This window comes from Akebia trifoliata, chromosome 9 (assembly GCF_017979445.1).
Source record: "Akebia trifoliata isolate Shusen 1 chromosome 9, ASM1797944v1, whole genome shotgun sequence".
NCBI classification, from domain to species: Eukaryota; Viridiplantae; Streptophyta; class Magnoliopsida; order Ranunculales; family Lardizabalaceae; genus Akebia; species Akebia trifoliata.
Genome location: NC_141383.1, coordinates 18,517,656 through 18,538,190, shown reverse-complemented (window position 1 = coordinate 18,538,190; position 20,535 = coordinate 18,517,656). Strand labels below are relative to the sequence as shown.

Below are 20,535 nucleotides of genomic sequence, written 5' to 3'. Positions count from 1 at the left end.
TTTGAATCCTTATGATAAAATTCATTTTGGCCAGAGACGTCGAACCTCATTTTCGAATTTAAAAAACAAAAAAAACAAAAAAAATCCAATAGGTTTCAATCTTAGCCTAAAACAATTATGCCTAATTGAGTAGAGCTATTTCCTCAGCATGTTTACACATTTTGATAAATCATCTTCTTGGGCAGACACTCACAACACATTGTTGCAATGTACATTGGGATTGGAGACTCTTCTTTCAATGACGTGTATATTCGTGCAGCAATAAAAATGGAGGTTTTAAATTTCAAGGGTCTAGATTTTATCAAAATGTCATGAATTTAAGAGAGGTGTAAGAGGATTAGATAGGGAGAAATGCAATAAGGTGTATTGAGATACACCAAATCATATCTACGTAGATTAGGATAGATTTAATGAGATCATATTAGATGACAATTTGATTAGGTTAGGATTGGATTTAGTTTGTGACTATCAATTAGGTTAGGATTGTACTTAATCATTCAACGAAATCAATCCTCATTTTTCTATAGGTGACAAGTTGATAAATGAAGCAAGTACAAATAATGGGATGTCGGAATCATGTTTGATATTTCTATAATTAAGGAAGTGTATATATATAGGGTCCGTTCAGCACCAAACATTTTGGCCAACATTTTAGCCTATCATTTTTGTCCGACATGGGTTAGAAATTTTGGAATTGGCTGATTTTTACGTCTAATCTCTACGGTGAGGAGATCATTCTCACCAAAAATCAGCCCATTCCAAAACTTCTAGCCCCATGTTTACAAGTTGAAAAATCATGGACCGTCCATTTTTTGTAAACCATTTTTTATGGGGTTAGAAGTTTTGGAATGGGCTGATTTTTGGTGAGGATGATCTCTACGAGAGATCATCCTCACCAAAAATCAGCCCATTCCAAAACTTCTAACCCATGTTTTGCCAAAATGTTTGGTGCTGAACATTTCCCATATATATATATATATATATATATATATATATATATATATATATTTCTTAGTTAGTGTATATTTTTATCAACCATAGATTTGCACATTCAAGAAAGTTTTGTAAGATTTTCCTCATTTATTAGGAGGTTTTCCACATAAATTTGATGTGTGCCCACTATTTTTTATTGTGCTCCATCTTTGTTTTCTAAAGAAACAAAGATGAAGCGCAATCATTTGAAAAGACTGTAAGGTGAATGTTTTAAATGATAGGGTGCAATTGATTTTAGAGATCGACGAGTAATCTCTCCATTTTTAAAATACCCAAAGTACTCTGAGGTACAACTTGATGATATGATAAGATATTATCGTATTAGGGTATTAATATTATTAAAGGGTGATTCCCACAATCAAATAGTTTTTCAAAAATTACATGTAATTAAAATGGTTTGAAAAAATTTATAGAGCCAGATACATTTATCTGTATTTGTAATTTTTTTTTAATGAATTCACCTTTATACCCCCTTCAATTTTTAAATATTACATAATTGGATATTTAAAACCAAAAGAGTATAAAGGTAATTCACTACAAAAGTTTCAAATATACAAAATTTATTCTGGTACCAATATATGTCAAAGTCGTGGACACTTACGATATTTTTCCAAAGGTTTAATTTATTTTCATATTTTCAACTAGTTCATTTTTCATTATTAATATTAAGATGTGACGGTACTCGTTTTCAAAGGAATACAAATTTCTTTAGAAATTGGTTCAGGAAAATGAATTCTACTTTTTGATTGCATCCAAATGAAAATACCAAGTGTTCTTGATTTCTAGCATAATTTTAGGGCTCGTTCAGCAAATATAAAAAATTGGCTGAGTCAGCTTGACTTGGTTGGATTTTTGAATGACTCAACCCCAAAACTTGATGGAACCAACTCAATGAGTCAACTTTTGAAATTGGTCGGTTCACTTGTCCACTCGGAGGAATTAGTTAAAAAATGCTCCAAGTCATTAGTGTAAAATGAGATAACAAATGATATATAAATTTGGTACACTAATAAATAAAAATACCATATTATAATTAGTGTTGTCTTTACTAGTATGACAAGACAAGGCAGACTAGAATTGGTTCCACACCAAAAATTGGAATCCCATAAATACCTACATCTTTACATTTAAATTTATAAAAATTTACTTAAAGGTCCTTGGTGCCAACTTTTCTTTATAGTTACTCTTTGACTTTTCAGTGTGATCTAAATAGTCCATTTACAAAATCCGTCTTTTCTAATCAGTCCCTCAAACCCATTTCTCCCCATTTTTAATTGTGAACTATCGAAAATACCCTTGTCGCTATATACAAAACCTACCCTAACCGTTCTACCTTGCATTTCCAATCCCAAAATCGTGATTTGTAGCTTCCATTCCTATTGAAAACATGAAAGAAAGAAAAAAAATTCGATTTTTCTAGGGTGGGTTCACGTATTTTAACAAGGTATGTTCTAGTTAGGGTTTTTGTTTTTCAATTTTTCACTTCATTTTTGGATGAAAATCCTTTGAATTGGGTTTACTCTATTCGAAATCAACAAATAATGTTGGTTTAACATTTCTTTTTTCATGTTTTTTTGTGAAAATATTGAAAAAAAAAAATTAACCGTTTTAAATTTACAATGCTGAGGTCAGGTCACTAATAATTTCATACAAAATTGTGACCTTGACAAGAATACAACTAAAGAACTGATGAGTTCAATAATTTTATATAAAATTGACTAACTCGATAATTTTTAATTTGAGTTAGGCAATTTTATTGTTGACCTCAATAATAATTGAATTTTCGATTAAAATTGATGTGGTCATCAATATTTTGATAAAAACTAAAAATGTTGAACTCAAAATAAAATTGATGACCTCGATACTCTTGTAAAGTTGAGGTTGGCAATTTCTTTTACTATCTAGAGTCAACCACGATAATTTTTTTTAAGATGAAACTACAAATACTATTGAATGGTAACATCTACTTTAATTATTTCATGACAATTCACTTTGGTTATTTTAATTGTTTTAGTGAATCAATTGTACTTCAAACACCAATAAATGATCACATCTACTTTCGTTGTTTGATGATATAATAAATCACATTTCAAACACCATTGAATGGCCACATCTACTTTAATTGTTTCATAACATAACAAATCACATTAACTGATCTATATAAACCTTTGGAATATAATCCTTTCAATATAAACCTAACCCTTAATACTCAATTTTGTCTTGTTGTTGACGACAACCTCATTATCGATGATGTCTGTTGCCAATTCTCCAATGATAATTATTAGTGACCCTTTTGAAGAAGAAATCGATATTACAAACAATGACGATAGTCAATCAGATGACTACTCAAGAAACTTGATTTACGAAATGAATAGCTTAGATGAAGCAAATCGTGATGATATAATTGAGCATACATAAACTATAAAAATAATGGAGATTTTTTTAATGAAAGAAATGTACAATGGTATCTGTTGTTCTCTGAAGCCGAATGTCTTAAGGTGGAGATGCATGATATAAAAGAAAAAAGTCTTTATGGAAAAGCAAGAATATACTCAAGGATTACACTATCTGCATTTGATTTAGCTCATGTACTCATAGAAAAAGAAAATGCACGAATGCGTCTACATGGCTTACAAAATTAGAAATTGAGTTCATTTCCTTTACTAACGAAGACAAGAACAATTATCAACGATAACAATTTACACTCACCATACTTTCTGACTAATGAAAGTGATACAGATACAACTTAGGAATTGTAGTTGTTGGGATAGTGCTTCTCACTACATATTAGGAATCATAGTTGTCAGGATGGTGCTTCTCACTAATGTTATTAATCATTTAAAAGTTATGTTTTTCATCTTATGTTTCATTTCAATTTTTATGTTATCTTATACTTTCTTTTCTATATGATGTAAAATTTATGTTTTCCTTTTTTATGTTATGTTTTTCGTTCTACGTTTCGTCTTCTATGATTAATCAAGAATTTCATGACAATAGACTCAACCATCAATTGGTTTGGTCACTTGATGCATGGCATGTTCGCAGTTGGGTCCACATGCTAATTCACTTCTACATAACGTCTTGAAATATTAATTATGCATATCACTTTAAGTAAAAAATGATCATTCAATTTTTGAAATGGTATTATAAAATATTATCTCAAATACTAATGTCTTGAATTACTAATAAAAATAACAACTTTGAGAGGGGAAATATGTTCATTCACGAAGCCTCTTAAATGAAGTAGTTAAATCGATTTTCAGCTTCACTTCTATATCCTTAGTTGATGACACTCGGGCTACTTCTCCTAAAAGATGCGAAAACTCATAATATTGAAAACTTTTGATTGGTCTTCAATCCTATTTCAATCTTTTGATGAGGCTTCGCCCTTGTCTATGTTGTCAATGAATATAAAATACTCATAATCTTTTAGGAATTTCTGATATGGACGTCCTTTGTTCTTCATGTCTAATTTTACGATAAAATTTACAATCGTTCCTCTTCGACAATTGGGGTATGCAATTTTCATTGAACATTCTAGAGCAAAATGTCGTAGGTGATTACAATACCAACATGCATAAGTTTATTTTTCATCCATGCTTCAACTTGATGAAAAAAATAATTGTTGCAATTAGATAAAATACAACAAAATTAGTTGCCCCAAATATTGAGTTCAAATTAATAGAAAGTGAATTGAAGAAAGAACCATTTGAATTTGTATACCACCATGTGAAATGAAATAAAAAAGTAATACAAATATTTCATGTCAAGAAGTTAAAGTATCAATTTTTGTAATTACTTGCTACTGTTTTCAATGAGATCAAAACCCTAATATAAAATCTTAATTCTTTCTATTTTTAATTACTTGGTATTTTTTCACCAACAAATCATATTGTAAGAAAAAAGCTTTGCAATTGAACAAATTGATCCCCTCATAGACAATAAATTTGACTTCCAACAACTAAAACGTATCACAAACAAACCAACCCCATCAAAAACACTATCCTTAGACATTATAATGGTACATAAACTCAACAAAAAAGTGAATTTTATTACTGTCGAGGTCGACAATAAATTAAATTATTGTTGAGTTCATCAATTAATTTTCATCGAGTTCAATAATTAGTAAAATAAAAAATTGACGAGTTTGATAATAATTTAAATTATTGTCGATCTCAAAAATAATTTAATTAAATTTTCGAGGTCGATGAAAAGTTTTATATAAAAAAATTGCTTCCCTTGATACTCATGAAACTTGTGAAATGCTATTTTTTGGGTTTTTCAAAAAAAAACTTGATTTTTTTACTTCTAATGGAAAATATGGATCATAATAAGTTTGTATAACACTAGAAAACAATAAAACTAGCTAGATTACTTAGATCGACATAAAAAAAAGTAAAACATTGAAGAATAACTTATCTCAACACGTATTGATAAAAGAAGTTTGGTAAAAGAGATCTGAGAGGAAGAGAAATCATTGAAAATGGTGGATTTTGAGTAAAGTAATGCTTTAGTGAGATTGTTGTTGAATAAGAGAGCCAAAAGATACCAACTAGGATCTATATATAGCAAAAAATTTATTTTAGGTAGTTCACAATTGAAAATAGGGGGATATGGGTTTGAGGTACTAATTAGAAAGGAGGGATTTTGTAAAAGGTTGGGATATGTGGACTCCTTAAAATGACTCATGAAAAAAAACACATGATCCCAACCCTTTAAACACAAAATCCAATGGTTGAGATTTATGAGCATCATGATAACACAAATCTCGGAGATAGTTATCTCAAGAATAAAACTCAACCTTTGGATTTTCATTTAAAAGGTTGGGATCATGTGTTTTATTCACAAGTCATTCTTAGGAGTCAAAGGATCCTTGCCCTTTTGTAAATGGATTATTTAACACACCTTAAAAATTAAGGATTAATCAGAAAGAAAAGGTGGCACCAGGGATCTTTAAGTAATTTTTCCTAAATTTAATATTATGAGTCATTTTTGCCAAAACTTAGTAAAATTTCACAATCCGTATACTCACATTTGTTGGTCTTCAAAAATTATAGAAATATCCCTTTTAATGTTATTTCAAAATTCACTTAATTAGTATTTTAATTTAAAGGGCTTTTTGATATATAAGGGAATGCTAACATCTAAGACCTCATGGGAACATTAGCATTGTCTAACACTTATTTTTTCTAGTAATACCCTTTCTCGTTTTGTCTTTTAGTGAAAAGACAAATGTGTATTGGTCTTTTACACAATAAATACTTGTTTATATAATAAATGTTATGAGTATTTAAGCATTTTGAATTAAATATCTTTTTTTGAAATATATACTTTGGCAATTAATGCCAACATAATAAACACATATATTAATGACATTATAAATGTATTTATTGTGTAAAATAAGGGTTGGACAATGCTAACATCCCCATGAGGTCTTGGACATTAGCATTCTTCATATATATGCCAAAATCCTAGACAAAGATCCACACAAATCATCCCCACCCTTAGATAATTTGAGATCTAACGGTGCAAATATGTTTTAAATCCACATACGCAATTGATTCACTTAAAATTGTACAAAATTGCAACCTCCTCCCCGCGTCTTCAAAACCAATTGATTCACTTAAGTTTTAAAAAAAATTATATCCATCTCCCCAAGTCTTCAAACCCAAATCACATTCGTATTCTTCCTCTAAGAAAAACCTCCTCATATGAAGCTAAAACATCAAAAATTCAAGCACCCTAACAGATCGGAGCCTACAAAATTGATTATGTCAAAATCCAATCATTCTAAAAGATCATGAAGAACATGGGTAATTTGTCAAAATTGCAACTACCAGTTTTAATTAAATCGTTCAACTTGCATATATATATGTCTGCCATTAATCGATTCCTTCTCTTCTTTAGATTCAACTAGTGCTTCAAATCTTCTAGTTTAGAGATTTGACGGAGTTCGCCATTAATGGTGGATTGAACCAATATATTTTGTTTCCAAAGTGAGATGAGGGTTTTTATTCGTCGATTAAGGTTAAATTACCACAAAGATGGAGGGGTAATGGTCGCCCGATCCTTGCCGTCGTAATCCACATTGTCAGAGTTGAAATTAGCAGTGATTGGAGAGGAAGAAAAGATGGAGAGGTTGAGGATTAGGGTTAGAAGAGCTACAAAGATCTGAAATCTAGTTTTGGGAATTTTTTTTTTTTTTTACACCCATGGACATCAAGGAAGCTGTTGTAATTATTAAAAAGTCTTTAGTGAATTAAAAAGCACGTGTTTTTTAATCCATTTCTATCGTTAGATCTCGTTCAAACTTGTCATATCCAATGGCTAACATTATTTGTTTGTATATTGGTTTCAGATTTTGGGACCCATATATATATATAGAGTAGCGTTCAATGGCTAATAGTTTGGCAAACATTTTGGCAAACACATTTTTCAAAACATGGGTTAGAGGTCTTGGAATGGGCTGATTTTTGGTGAGGATGATCTCTATGGTGAGGAGATCATCATCACCAAAAATCAGCCCATTCCAAAACTTCTAACCTCATCAAAAATGGTTTACAAAAAATGGACGGTTCACGATTTTTCAACTTGTAAAATGGGGCTAGAAGTTTTGGAATGAGCTGATTTTTGGTGAGGATGATCTCCTCACCGTAGAGATCATCCCCACCAAAAATCAGCCCATTCCAAGACCTCTAACCCATGTTTTGAAAAAGTGTTTGCCAAAATGTTTGCCAAACTGTTGGCCACGGATAGGGACCCATATATATATATGCATATGCCACCTACCATTAAAAAATATGGTGTCCCCTGTGAAATATGTGAAATTAGGGCTGCCCCTCGCAAAATGTAAGATGAAGTCTACCCCCCTAAACTTTCGTTGACTTGACCAAATGGTTATCAACTTTTGTTAAGTTGACAATCTATTGTTATAATACCCAAATCACCCTTGTAGCATTTAAATTACCAAAATATCATTATTTTAATTGAAAGAATAAAAAAAATTAATCCAATCTCAATCGTTGGATTGAAATATTTTACACCATTGGATTAAAATAAAACCTTAATTTTATCTTCTTGACTAAGATGAAGATCAAATTAGAGTTTTACCATTATCTAACTAGCTCTAATTATGATTTATATTTGTTGTTGTTGGATTCTTCTCGTGAGTGTTAGGGTTCTATTCTTTAAACCTGTTGCTTTGAAATCATATAATTAACACCTTTGAATTCATTTTGTTTTTTATTTAGCTATTTGTTAATCAAGTTAAAGATCTCATATTTTCATACAATTGGTGGAGGTTTGACCTTTTAGGTGAGCTCTTTCAACATTTTTGACTTTAAGGATTAAGTTTTCATGGAAAAAATCAAGAAAAAAAAACTTGTTTGTATTCTTTACTACTTGTAGTGAGGGTAGAACTAATATTAATATTTATAGAAAGAGTATTACTAATTTCATTTTCTTCATTATTTCATATTTTTCTTTTCATTTTTTTTCCAATATTTTTCAAATAAAGATTCTAAGCATTGAGTCAAAGTGTGCCTTTGGATTGAGATTAAAACAATGAGATTGAGATGAACACGATGATATTAGATTGAAAAATATGAAATTGAGTCGAAAATGAGTAGAACGTATATAAAACGATGAAATTAAGCTTTAAAACTATAATATTTAGATTTAAATCGATGAGAAATTGAGTTGAAAACGATTAGGATTTTCAATAGTCATGTTTTGAACAATACGGTAGGATTGTTTTAATCGAAAAACATTTTAGTAATTTCAACACATAAGGGTATTTTTAACATTTTACCATCTTTGCTAACTAACAATTTTATTAACAGTTTAACCAAGTCAATGAAAATTCAGGGAAGATCTTATCTTGTATTTTATGAGAGATAATCTTAATTTTGTCTATTTCATAGAAGGTGTTATTAAATTACCGTTAAATAACAAACTATCTATCTTTCATGAGATATTTTGGATATTTTTATAAATCGTGGAACATTGCAGACAGCTAGAAGTATCCGTGGTCCAACATTTTTAAAAGGTTGTCTTTCGTGGTCCCTATTTTCAACTCTTAGATTTATTTGCTCAATAATTTTAAATTTGGAACTTTACAATAAAGTTTTTATTTTTATAAAGTTGTTTTCAAAAAAAAGTCTGGACTGAATACTACCAAACGTGCATGATAGGGTGGGGTCACATGGTTTGTCAAAGAATATTTTACATGTTGAGAGTGACCCCACCATGTACATATGGTAATTTCCAGATTGGCCCACTAATCTACTAAAAAATAAAATTTGAATTTATGTATACGGCAAATAGGACAATTTTGAATTTCTAGTTGTTCTTAATTCTAGATCAATATAGATCTTTTTTAATTAAAATGGTCTTACATTTCAACATATCTTTAGAGAAGTCCTCTCTTTCTCTGTCTCATAAAACCTTGGTTGGTTCTTTGTACTCCAACTTTAAATCCCTTAAACTTACTTACTCTCTGATCTTTCATTTGGCAATACTTAATGTCATCTTGGAATCCATTAAACTCTCTTTTAATTACTCATATTAATGTAATTTCATTGAATCAGAACACATTTGATGACGAACACCAAACTTGTAATAATAATCAAAGTTTTTAGCGAGACCCATCAAATAATGGAAGTAATTAGTAGAATGACTTTCTGGAGCCCAAGGACAAAGTTGCGAACCATAAGCAGACTGTCTCTTGTGTTCTTTCTTTATATATTATAGTATTTTAGTAAAATTTATTGAAGATCGATGCCATCCTAATTTTTTCCTCCATAATTCGCATTTTAATTTTTCATTTAATGCATCCAACATACATTGACCTTCAATAACCAAGTCCTATTTTCTAGGACAGTCCATGTTACCAAAATACGCCTCTTTATAAAGGTGTACGAAGAAATATTATTATTAAAAGTGACATTCAGTCACAAGACTAATGACTCCTGGCATATAAAGTTGGGCTTTGGCCGTACGTGGCATCTCCTTCTTTAGTTTATGGAGGTCTCATCTCAGGACTACTCTCCTAATTAAAATTTACAGTTTTGTCGATTCTATATAGAATTGATCTCAACTTATTTTCAAAAAATTCTTGATGTGTGACATATTGCAAGTGGAACAAGTGTCATGAGCTAATAATTCAAACTATCAAATCATCTAAAGCAATTTGGTAATTGTTTGGATTTTGTATTTCGAAAGCAATTTTTAGTAAATATTCCAAAGCATTTCCAAAAAAATTGAAAATTATCAAAAGATGAGAAGTGCGTCGGACGCACTCTCCTCAACCATGTCCTGATCTGATAAGGACCCAATCCAGTAATATGTTAGAAAGTATATAAATTATATTATTTATTTGTTCATAAATCTAAAATTTATTTAGATAAATTTATAAAGTCGGATTTGACCCGATTGGGACCCAATTCAAATGTTATTGGATAAAATTTGGTTCTTAATATTGAGATGTGATCCTAACCAAATCCATTGATAGTCTTAGAGGCAGGACGCCCTTAACTATTGTAAAAAACTTAATTACCATAGAATTTGATCATAATCGTTCTAATTTTGAGATCACTTATTTTAACATCATAATCGTTCTAATTTTGAGATCACTTATCTTAATTTATCAAATTATTATCTCCTTTACTAAAGTCATCTTCTTTCAAATCAGTTTTTTTCTTAGAAAAAAAATAATGGTATTAAATGAGGTTTGAGGCTCTCAATCAAACGAGTGACTGAGATAGGAGGAAATCCTCTAGAGGTGTCAAAATCTAATGGTTCCTAAAAAGCATGTATTAATCCGTAGGAATCTCATCTTAATGAATATTTGATGTTCATTAAACCTCATTAAAGGTTAGAAAATCATTTTCTTTTGATGTTGACCTTCGTACATTTCTTTCGGGTTACCGTAGTTTGTGAGTGTTGATAGTGTGAATTAGGTTCAAACCTGCCTTCGTCTATTAATTACTATCGTAATTGGAAGTGAATAGTGCATTGGTTAAAATTTGGGGACCGTAATAGCGCATTTTGTCATCACTTCTTGAAAGTGAGGAGGTCCAAGAACAAAATTACTACCATAGTTGGAATATATGGCAACCTTGTTACTAAGGAAATTGAGCTGGAAAAGGAAATTATTAGCCACTTCAAATCTTTCATGGGCACCGTCAATCCGAATTAGTTCCAAAGCATTTGAGATTCTTTTACCTTCTCAAATAAGCTTGATAGGATTGATCAAAAACTTCTTGTAGTCAAAGTCCTTGATAGTGAGATTCAAATTGCCCTTTTTCAATATGGATGGTTTCAAAGCTCCAAGTTTTGATGGCTTCAATGCTTGTTTCTACCAAAAAGCCTGGGACATCATCCAGTTCAACTTGCTTAAGGCTATTAAGAGTTTCTTTAAAAGTGGCAACATGCTCAAGGAGACAAATGCAACAACCATATCCTTAATCCCTAAAATTGGTTTTCCTTTAGAATTATGTAATGTTTTACCCATTTCTTGTTGTAATGTATTGTATAAGATTATTTCTAAAGTTCTAACCAATAGGATTAGTCCGGTGACTCATAAGCTTGTGAGGCTTAACCAATCAACATTTATTAAAAGTCAAAAAAATTTAGACAACCTTCTTTTAGCCCACAAACTGACCAAAAACTACTACATAAAGAAGACTAGTTTAAGGGAAGCTATCAAAATTGATTTGAAGAAAGCTTATGATACAATGGACTAAGAACTTGTCAATGCTACTCTATCTACATTCAATTTCTTTCATAAGTTTATAGATTGGATTCTTAAGTGAATCTCAAGTATCTCTTACACTATATCCCTCAATGGATCCTTTACTAGGTGGTTTGAAGGGAAGCTTGAGACGAGGGGGTCCCTTATCTCCGTACTTGTTTGTGATTATAATGAAAATTCTTAACTCCCTTATTCCATGAGAGAGTCAAGAATAGGTAGTTTGACTTTCACCCAAGATGCAAGAAACAAGTGCTTAACCACCTATGCTTTACAAACGATATTCTCATCTTTTTTAAGGACAACATGAAGTGTGTTGTGGCTATCCACTCTATTCTTCATGAGTTTAGTACTTTAACTGGCTTGAAGATCAACTTAGTTAAGAGCTCTATTTATCTAACTAGAGACAATAAAACTTTGGAGGATGATATGGTAAATATGTGAAGGGTAAGGAGTAGGATTTTTCCTGTTAGATACTTAGGTCTTCCCCAACTTTCTTTTAGGCTTTCTTCGAGGGATTGATAGTCAATAGCTGAGAAATTATCTTTGGGAATCAATTAATGGAAAGATAAGTCCCTTTCCTATATAAGAAGGTTGGAATTGGTCAAATTAGTTCTTCTTAGCATTAACATCTACTAGTGCAATTGCTTCATTCTTCCAACCATGGTTGTTAAGGATATGGAGAGGATCTGTGATACATTTCTATGGTTTGGTTCTAATAATAAAAAACAGTGCAGTTGAAAGTTCATTGGATCTACGGGTACAAATCCGATATTTTTTTGGGGAATCACCACCTAGTTTTATGGTTTAAGAACTAAATGACTCTAAACAAATAAGAAACATAAAACTACAAAAAAAATTATGGGTACGAGAATCAAGTTATAAGATTAGAAGGTGTTAGGTATCAATCCTACGTGGTGAAAGTTAATATCTACTCTTCTTAAAGATTTACATTGTAAAAACGGCCTAAATCTAGAATAAATATAAGAAAAATTACCTTTGTTTTTATCTATGTGATTGTGACGATTAGTTTCCTTAGAAACTGGCGGTAAACGTTTTTTGTGTGAATCTTCTCGATTTGTCTTTATTTCTAGATCTACTCTCAATTTCTAAGATAAGATTTCATTCTTCTAGATTTGAATTTTTTTTTTACTTACTAGGATTTTTTAAAAGGATTTTAAGTGTTTTTAAGTTAAAAATTAAGACTTGGAAATTAGATATTGAATTAGGGTTCCAGATTTAGGATTTTCAAAAAGTTTTGAAGAATTTTTTACCTTTATTTTCAGGATTTCTCAAGACTTGTGAGATTGGATGGTAGAGTTTCCTTTTTAAAAAGCTTTATTAATAAGATTAGGATTTGATTAGGTTTCTTTTAGATAAAGTTTAACTAATCTTTTAGATAAGATTTCAATTAAGTTTTATTTTAATTGACTTACGTAGAATGAATTTTAAAAAAAAATATTTAAATAACCCCTTCAAATAGAAGGTTTTTTATTAAATACCAGGTGGGTCCTATTGGAAATTTGGCCTATGGGCTTAATTAATTGAATTTACTTATTCAAAAAAATTTATTCAATTTATTAAGATTTTATTTTACATTAATTAATATTTTAATTATTAATTTTAGATTTTTGAATTTTAGGATTGAAAAATTATCGTTTTGCCTTTAAAGAAGAATTTTGTGTTGAGGTGTCATTTTTTTATGTTTTGAGATCTTTTAGAATTAATTTTTTGTTAGGAATTCAATGAGAATATTAGTTTGTGTCACTTATGGGTTTTTGGCATGAAATGATCGTGAACCCTATGAGGAGTATATTTGTAATTTTATCAAATTTTGTGAAAATGGGCGAAATAGTTTATTTAATTTTGTTTGTTGTTTTATGTATTTGAAAGGATTTTCTTAGACGTAATGTAACATTTAGGGATGTTCTAATATTAGGGGTATTTTGGTAATTGATCATGTTTTAATGATTTTTCTTGTAAAACTTCTTTTAGTCTCAAAATGATGATTTTTATGTTTTAGATTATTGTGTGATTTTTAAAGTTTGTTTGTATAAAATATCTCATCTGAGCTTTGGAAACACATCTAGTAACAAATAAAAAACTTTAGAATATTCATTCATCATTGGGAATTGTCATAATTGAGTTGAGGAGTTGATTAATCAGGCGAATACAAAAATGGGGTGTCTAAAACAGTGTATTGGAATGAAGTATGAAAACCTCTAATTGATGGAGGCATGGTCATTTTAAGCACTGCAAAATGGAGCAAGGCTGCCATTGTCCATTATACATGGATAGTCTCTTCTAATCAGGACTCTTTTTGGATAAGATATGTCAGTTCTTATATTTTAAAAAGCAAGAATTTATGGACCTTGAAGATCCCTAATGAGGCATTTTGGAGCTTGAGGAATATCCTTAAAGCTAAAGAGGTAGCCTTGTCTAATATTACTCATTTGATTAGCAATGGCAGATTGACCAAGATTTAGGAAGACCCATGGCATCCCCTTGGAATTTTGAAGTTTGTGTTCAATGGAGGGCTTATTCATGACTCAATAACAGGCCCAAGTGCTAAGGTTTTGACTCGTATCAAAGATGGGCAATGGAGAGTTCTAATTGTAAAAGAATGCACCTTGCTCGAAATTACGCAGCTTCTAGATCAAGTTCCGATTCATCTTGGAGATGATGATAAAGTTATTTGGAAGGGAAATGCTAATGGAAAGTTCATTTTGGGTTCAACTATGAGATCTTCCTTGAGTTCCTCAACTAGAAAAAGTTGAGCTCATTTGGTTTGGAACAAAGCTAGGATTCCCAAACATAACTTCATTACTTGGCTTTCCTTAAAAGGTAGACTTAATATCTTGAAAAAGCTTAAAGACTGGGGGTTAAGTGCTGACGTGATGTGCAAGTTGTGTAGAGGTCACGAAGAAGACGCAAATCATATGTTCAACTTCTGTCCTTTCATAAAAAGTATCTGGGTTGTCATTTTGAAAAAGTTTCTTGTGAAAAGATTGTCCGGAACTTGGTAAGAAGAGGTGTTTTGGGTTTCCATTAACTTCAAAGGGAAGTCTAACACTTATAAGCTAAAACAAGTAGCCTTTTGCACTTTTATTTATCATTTATGGAGAGAAAGATGCAATCGAATTTACCAAACCAAATTCAAGAATCCAACTTTGGCCCTTCACAGCATCTTGGAAGATATTTAGATGAAGTTCAAGGACGATATCGACAATTTAGAAGATTCAGACTAAAATAGGTCGTTCATGGATGTTCAGGACTTTCAAGTTGCATTCACCCACAAAAGAAGAATATATTATAGTCTTAAACTAAACCTCTGGTTGGTATGTGGGCTCTAAACACGGATGGTTCTTTTTCTCCCTCTAGAGGTAGTTTTGGTGCCATTATTCGAGATCACGAGGGCATTGTGAAGGCAACACTAATGGATGGTGATTTTCCAAGATCTGTTTAACACCACGAGCTGCAAGGTATCCTCAAAGGGCTCTGATTGGCTTCTACCCATAATTGCATGAGGATTCAAGTTCAATCTGACTATATTGTTGCTATTAACATTCTCAATGACAATTGAAATATTCCATGACATGTTCATCACTTAGTCTTTTTTATTAAGGTCTTCTTCCTAGTTTTCAGGAAGTTTCGTTCTCCTACATTTTAAGAGAGGCAACTAGGGATGCTGACTTGATTTCTCCTATGCAAGTTAATATGGGATGTTAAGTCCTTGATTGTAATTCCTTTCCTAGTGTTAAGTTGTCTATTCATGATCAGGATGGCAGTTGTAAGCTCTACATGAGGTTGTAGCTGGTTTGGGTCTACCTAACCCCGGTTACTTTTCAAAAATAAAAATCACCTACTAATTAATAACCATCATAGTACCAAAAAAATCAGCTCTTTTTTAAGTCTTGTTTAAAATGCCTTTTGCACCTTTAATGATTAAAAAAAAAACTTTAACTTTTTAATTAAAAAAATATATAATCACATTTTATGTTTTAAACATGACTCTTATGTTTTAACATATTTTTTATGTTTTAAAACACTTTTTTTTTTAATATATAAAAAAAAAATAGCCCATGTTTTTTACCTAATGGTTGTTTGTGTTTTGGTTTACTATTTCATGTAGGATTTGATGATAATGTTTTGATATCATGATTTTTTTTTAATTTTTTCATACACCACATTATGAATGCCTTTTTTTTCATTATTTTTAATATATATAGTTTCTTTCCATTTTATTTTTTTATTTTTTTATTTTTTTATTTTTTTATTTGTTTTAAGTTTTCCCCTGCTATTTTAAACTCATATCCTGACTTGGTAACTATGCAAACCACTAACTCGCTTGCTTATCAAAATATACTATAGATGATGTATGGATTCTATCAAATGGTAGATCAATCCTTTAAATGAATCACCTTTGTGTATCCTCTACCAATAGCCAACTTACAATTACTTCGATGATCAAGTCAATTGAATTTGATAGAGTTTTGGTTATATTGTTATAGAATTTTGTACCTTTCCTTTTCGACGGTCATGACCTATTTATAGATTTCCAATCTCTCCAATTGATTCTTTTTTGTCTAGTCACATTGGCCTATTTATGTGTCCATATGCATTAATAAGACATGTGTAAGTTGTTGAAGATTGCAGTTATAGGGGTTGGCTCCTTTTGAGGACATGTACAACCCTATTCCAAGTGACATGTTATTTTTGAATTGCGTGTGCTCTCCTATGATGTCAAGTTATTGCCTCTGTTCGCAAAAAGGGGCTATTGTCCGTCACGTGTAGATTTTGTTCATTTGACTTTTAACAACTTGGGACTTTGACGACTTTGATTGCAATGATCCAATCTTGGCAAGTCTTGGTGATCATGCGAGTTCGACTCCCAATAATGATATACAATGTTGGCATTCGTGCTTGTATTATCTGGATTTGAATTCAAGTGAACCTAAGCATTTTTGTCCCTTCAAGATAGATATATATTAATACATTAAAACAAAAAATATATTATGTAATCTACTCTCATATTATTATATCAAATTCACACAAGATCTATGGTCAATTCATAACTGATTGTATACGAATCCAAATCAAATAAGGTTGGGTTCTTATCATGTTCTAGATCCTCGACCGCCCTATGTTATTGGACCAAATTGAATTGGAATTGGGCTTAATTAATCCAATCCAGTACATTGACAGCCCAAATTTTTAATTTTTTTTATTCCCATCAAGAGGTCAATTTTGGTAAATTACCATATCTTGGAAAGAAAATAAGAGAAAAGGAGGGGAGGGGGTTGAAAGTGACAAAATGAGAGGGGACCAGAAGCAGATCCTCTTTGAGCACACCGTCCCTGTGGCACCATGTAGCATAGATCCAAGATGAAAGAGCGTCACATCAGCATATACTTCTATCTGGCACTTAAAATATTGGGTGGTCAGTAGCCGTTTATTTTTAAAGACATGAATCTCGAGGAAAAAATATTAAATTTTTTTTTTTAAAGATCAGATCTAAATGATGATTACAAGATGGTGAGATGTTTTTTTTTTTTACTCTCTCATCCGTTGGATTTGTTCTACAAGATGCTACAGAGGATCCGCTTCCGAGGGGACCCATGACAAGGCTGAAAAATAGGAATTATTGAAAAAGTAGGAAAAACCAAAAAAAAACGTCACGTTCTTACCCAAAGTAGCTCTCGAAAGGAAATCCTCTTCATTAGATGGTTAGCCAATGAGAATGCAGAGATTAGGATCAACACTCTAAGCTCAACCAATGAACGTCGAGATAAGGCCTATAGTGGGTCCCAAAAGCGCAATCCTTCTATTGTGGAAAACCCCTCAAGGGACCACGGAAAATGCTATGGAGGAGGGGCCCAGCCTAATTTTGGGCAAGAGTAAAAGAGTTGTGTGTGGGATCACAATCTCACCATTCGGTTTCGATTTCCAATTGAGTTATTTCCATCGAATTGATTTCTTCTTCATTCATGAGCTCCGATAAGAAAGCAGCGAATGCCCTCGGTGGCAAGACCGCTAGAGCATGTGATAGTTGTATGCGTAAACGAGCGCGTTGGTATTGCACCGCTGATGATGCTTTCCTATGCCAAGCTTGTGATTCTTCGGTCCACTCGGCGAACTCATTAGCACGTCGACATGAAAGGGTTCGACTCAAAACGGCATCGCATAAGCCCACTAACGACATTTCCGTGGAAAATTCTCCTCCGGCATGGCACCATGGGTTCCGTCGTAAAGCTCGAACCCCTCGACATGCCAAACCTATGGTGGTGCAACCACCTAATAAGTCCTTGGAGCCCATGTTGAGTAATCTTCCTCTTGTGCCCGAGATTGGAAATGATGAAACATCACCTGATGAGAATGAAGAACAACTTCTTTATCGAGTTCCAATATTCGATCCTTTTGTTGCGGAATTATGCTCACATGAGACTTCAAATAATGCAACTACAGAGACGGAATCAAAGATTCAGCTCACGGGTAATGGACATGAAGCGAACATAGAATTTGAGAACTTACATGGGCTTCTACCATCTGATATGGAGCTTGCTGAGTTCGCCGCGGATGTAGAAAGCTTGCTTGGGAGAGGATTCGACGAAGACTCCTTTGGTATGGAAGGATTGGGACTGTTGGGTACTAAAGAGGAAGATAATTCAGAGTATTATTTCGAGAATGGGAGAGTGAAGATAGAGAAGGAAGAAGGAGAGATGGAGGCTTTTGTAGCATGTCATATGGAACCAGATTTAGACACGTCGAGAGAGACATTGGACTTGAACTTCGACTATGATGCAGGCGATATGGAAGAGGAGGAGAAAGTTATGGTTGGAGGAGAGATGAGTATGATGACGAGGAAGATATCTTTGAGGCTTGACTATGATGCTGTTGTGACAGCATGGGCTAGCCAAGGTTCACCATGGCTGACCGGTGATCGTCCTCAAATCAACCCTGATGACTGTTGGCAGGATTGTTTGGTAGGTTTTCCATATCACACAAGATCTTTTGTCTAACCTTCAATCATTATCAAAGTTTGATTTCAAAAAAATAATAATAATTAAATTGTTAGCCGACTATGGTTAGACCCTCACCCAAACTGTCACTTCTAGGGTGTGCTGGGGGAGGGAAGGGGCTTTAGTCAATCGAATATAACCCCTCTCTCCTCCCAACCTGGGACATGGCATATCAAGAAGTGCCAGTTAGGGCAGGAGTCTGACTATGTTAAACTAAATAAGTCAGATATCCATGGCCTCTATTAATTTAAGATTTGGCACAAAAGAAAATTAGATTCTATATCTCATACTTCCATGTAATTTAGTAGATTAGCGTCAGTCGATTGGGTTGTCTAGCCAAGAAAGACTTGGGAAAGAAGTTAGCCCCAACAATACAATTAGAGAACCCATGGGAAGGGCTCTTTGATGAATTATCAACCTGATTGATGATTTTTCACCATTCAATATGACTGCTTTTCATTGTAGACATATGGAGAACCCAATTGTTAGACATCACCAATAAGGTTGATAGTTTGTGTCAATCAACCACAAAAGACTGTGCCACAAAGATAACTTTTGAGTTGATTAACTACCTAACACCCTTGAAGTACAAGATCTGGATTAATTCCACTAAATAATAAAATTTTATGCTTCCTTATTTATATATATAAATATCTACTTTAGGGTCTATGATCCTCAATGTACTTTAATTACTTCTCTATTTATTGTATTATGTTAGATATAAACTTTGAATCAATATTTTTCAGGGTACATGTCCTACTGATGTTCATCCTTCATATGGGGACGTAGGAGCTATAGGAACACACATGGTGATGGGTGATGGAGGGAGAGAAGCAAGAGTGTCGAGATACAGAGAGAAGCGTCGAACACGATTGTTCTCAAAGAAAATAAGATATGAAGTTCGAAAACTTAATGCAGAGAAGAGGCCTAGAATGAAAGGCAGGTTCGTTAAGAGGACTTCCTTTGTAGGAGTTGGACCTCCTTTTCCCTTCTGAAAACCAATCTAGTTGACTCTGTGACTCACAAGTTAACTAGGAACGAGAAGAAATAAAAGGTATACGGCCGAGTCAACTGAGGCACTGAGTTGAGTGATCCTGGTCGAATTCCGAGCTGAATCTTCAAGTTTTAAATCTATGTTGCTAACTATATTTTTGTTCTAGTCTTTTCTTCCTTATCTTTTAATCCTGTTTTTGTACAGAAATCAAATCAAATTCAGTTATTTTAAGAATTTGGAACTTTGAAATGTGTCCATTTTATGGTACTATTTAATAGTGGTCCACATGGAAAAATGTAAACATCTCCATCTTATGAATACGTGGCTTACATTCAAAGGGTGGGCCAAACTGACACACGACTTTTTTTTTATTTGATTAGAGAGACAATTCCACCTCAGCAGATAAGTGCAACTATTTTGTGGTCACACCAATCAACCTTCAAGGAACACTACCACTTTCATTTGTTTCGTGTTATTAGGGGAGGATAGATATGGTGTCATTTTTATTTTTGATAGTATATGATGTCAATTTTTTATTTTTATTTTTTTCTTTCATCAAATAATTGATAGAAATTAAAAATTTAAGAATTATATTCGGAGAGCGAATCCTCTGGAGTAAGTCTTTTGAGAGAGCTAGTCAGAGATATATGCATAAATCCCCTTCGTTAAAAAGTTGAAGTTCATGGACCTGCCATTTCAAAGTCTTCATCGTTTTTATATTTCTTCAAATTTTTTTAATCTAATCTACACCAAGACCTTAAGATTTTTTTTTTTTGAAT

At 32.3% G+C, this 20,535-nt stretch overlaps 1 protein-coding gene across 1 annotated transcript; it reads left to right on the top strand.

Moving 5' to 3' along the window:
• The first annotated feature begins 17,646 nt into the window (after positions 1-17,646).
• Positions 17,647-20,093, top strand: LOC147394493 (zinc finger protein CONSTANS-LIKE 16-like). Its single transcript, XM_086454244.1, has 2 exons — positions 17,647-18,726; positions 19,509-20,093. The coding sequence occupies exons 1-2, from the start codon at positions 17,731-17,733 to the stop codon at positions 19,755-19,757; spliced, it is 1,245 nt and encodes a 414-aa protein (XP_086310370.1). The 5' UTR covers positions 17,647-17,730; the 3' UTR covers positions 19,758-20,093.
• The last annotated feature ends 442 nt before the right edge of the window (positions 20,094-20,535 follow it).

Coding starts and splice junctions, on each gene's coding strand:
- LOC147394493 (XM_086454244.1), top strand. CDS start 17,731: ATGAGCTCCGATAAGAAAGCAGCGAATGCCCTCGGTGGCAAGACCGCT. Junction 18,727..19,508: donor ACTGTTGGCAGGATTGTTTG/GTAGGTTTTCCA, acceptor AATATTTTTCAG/GGTACATGTCCTACTGATGT.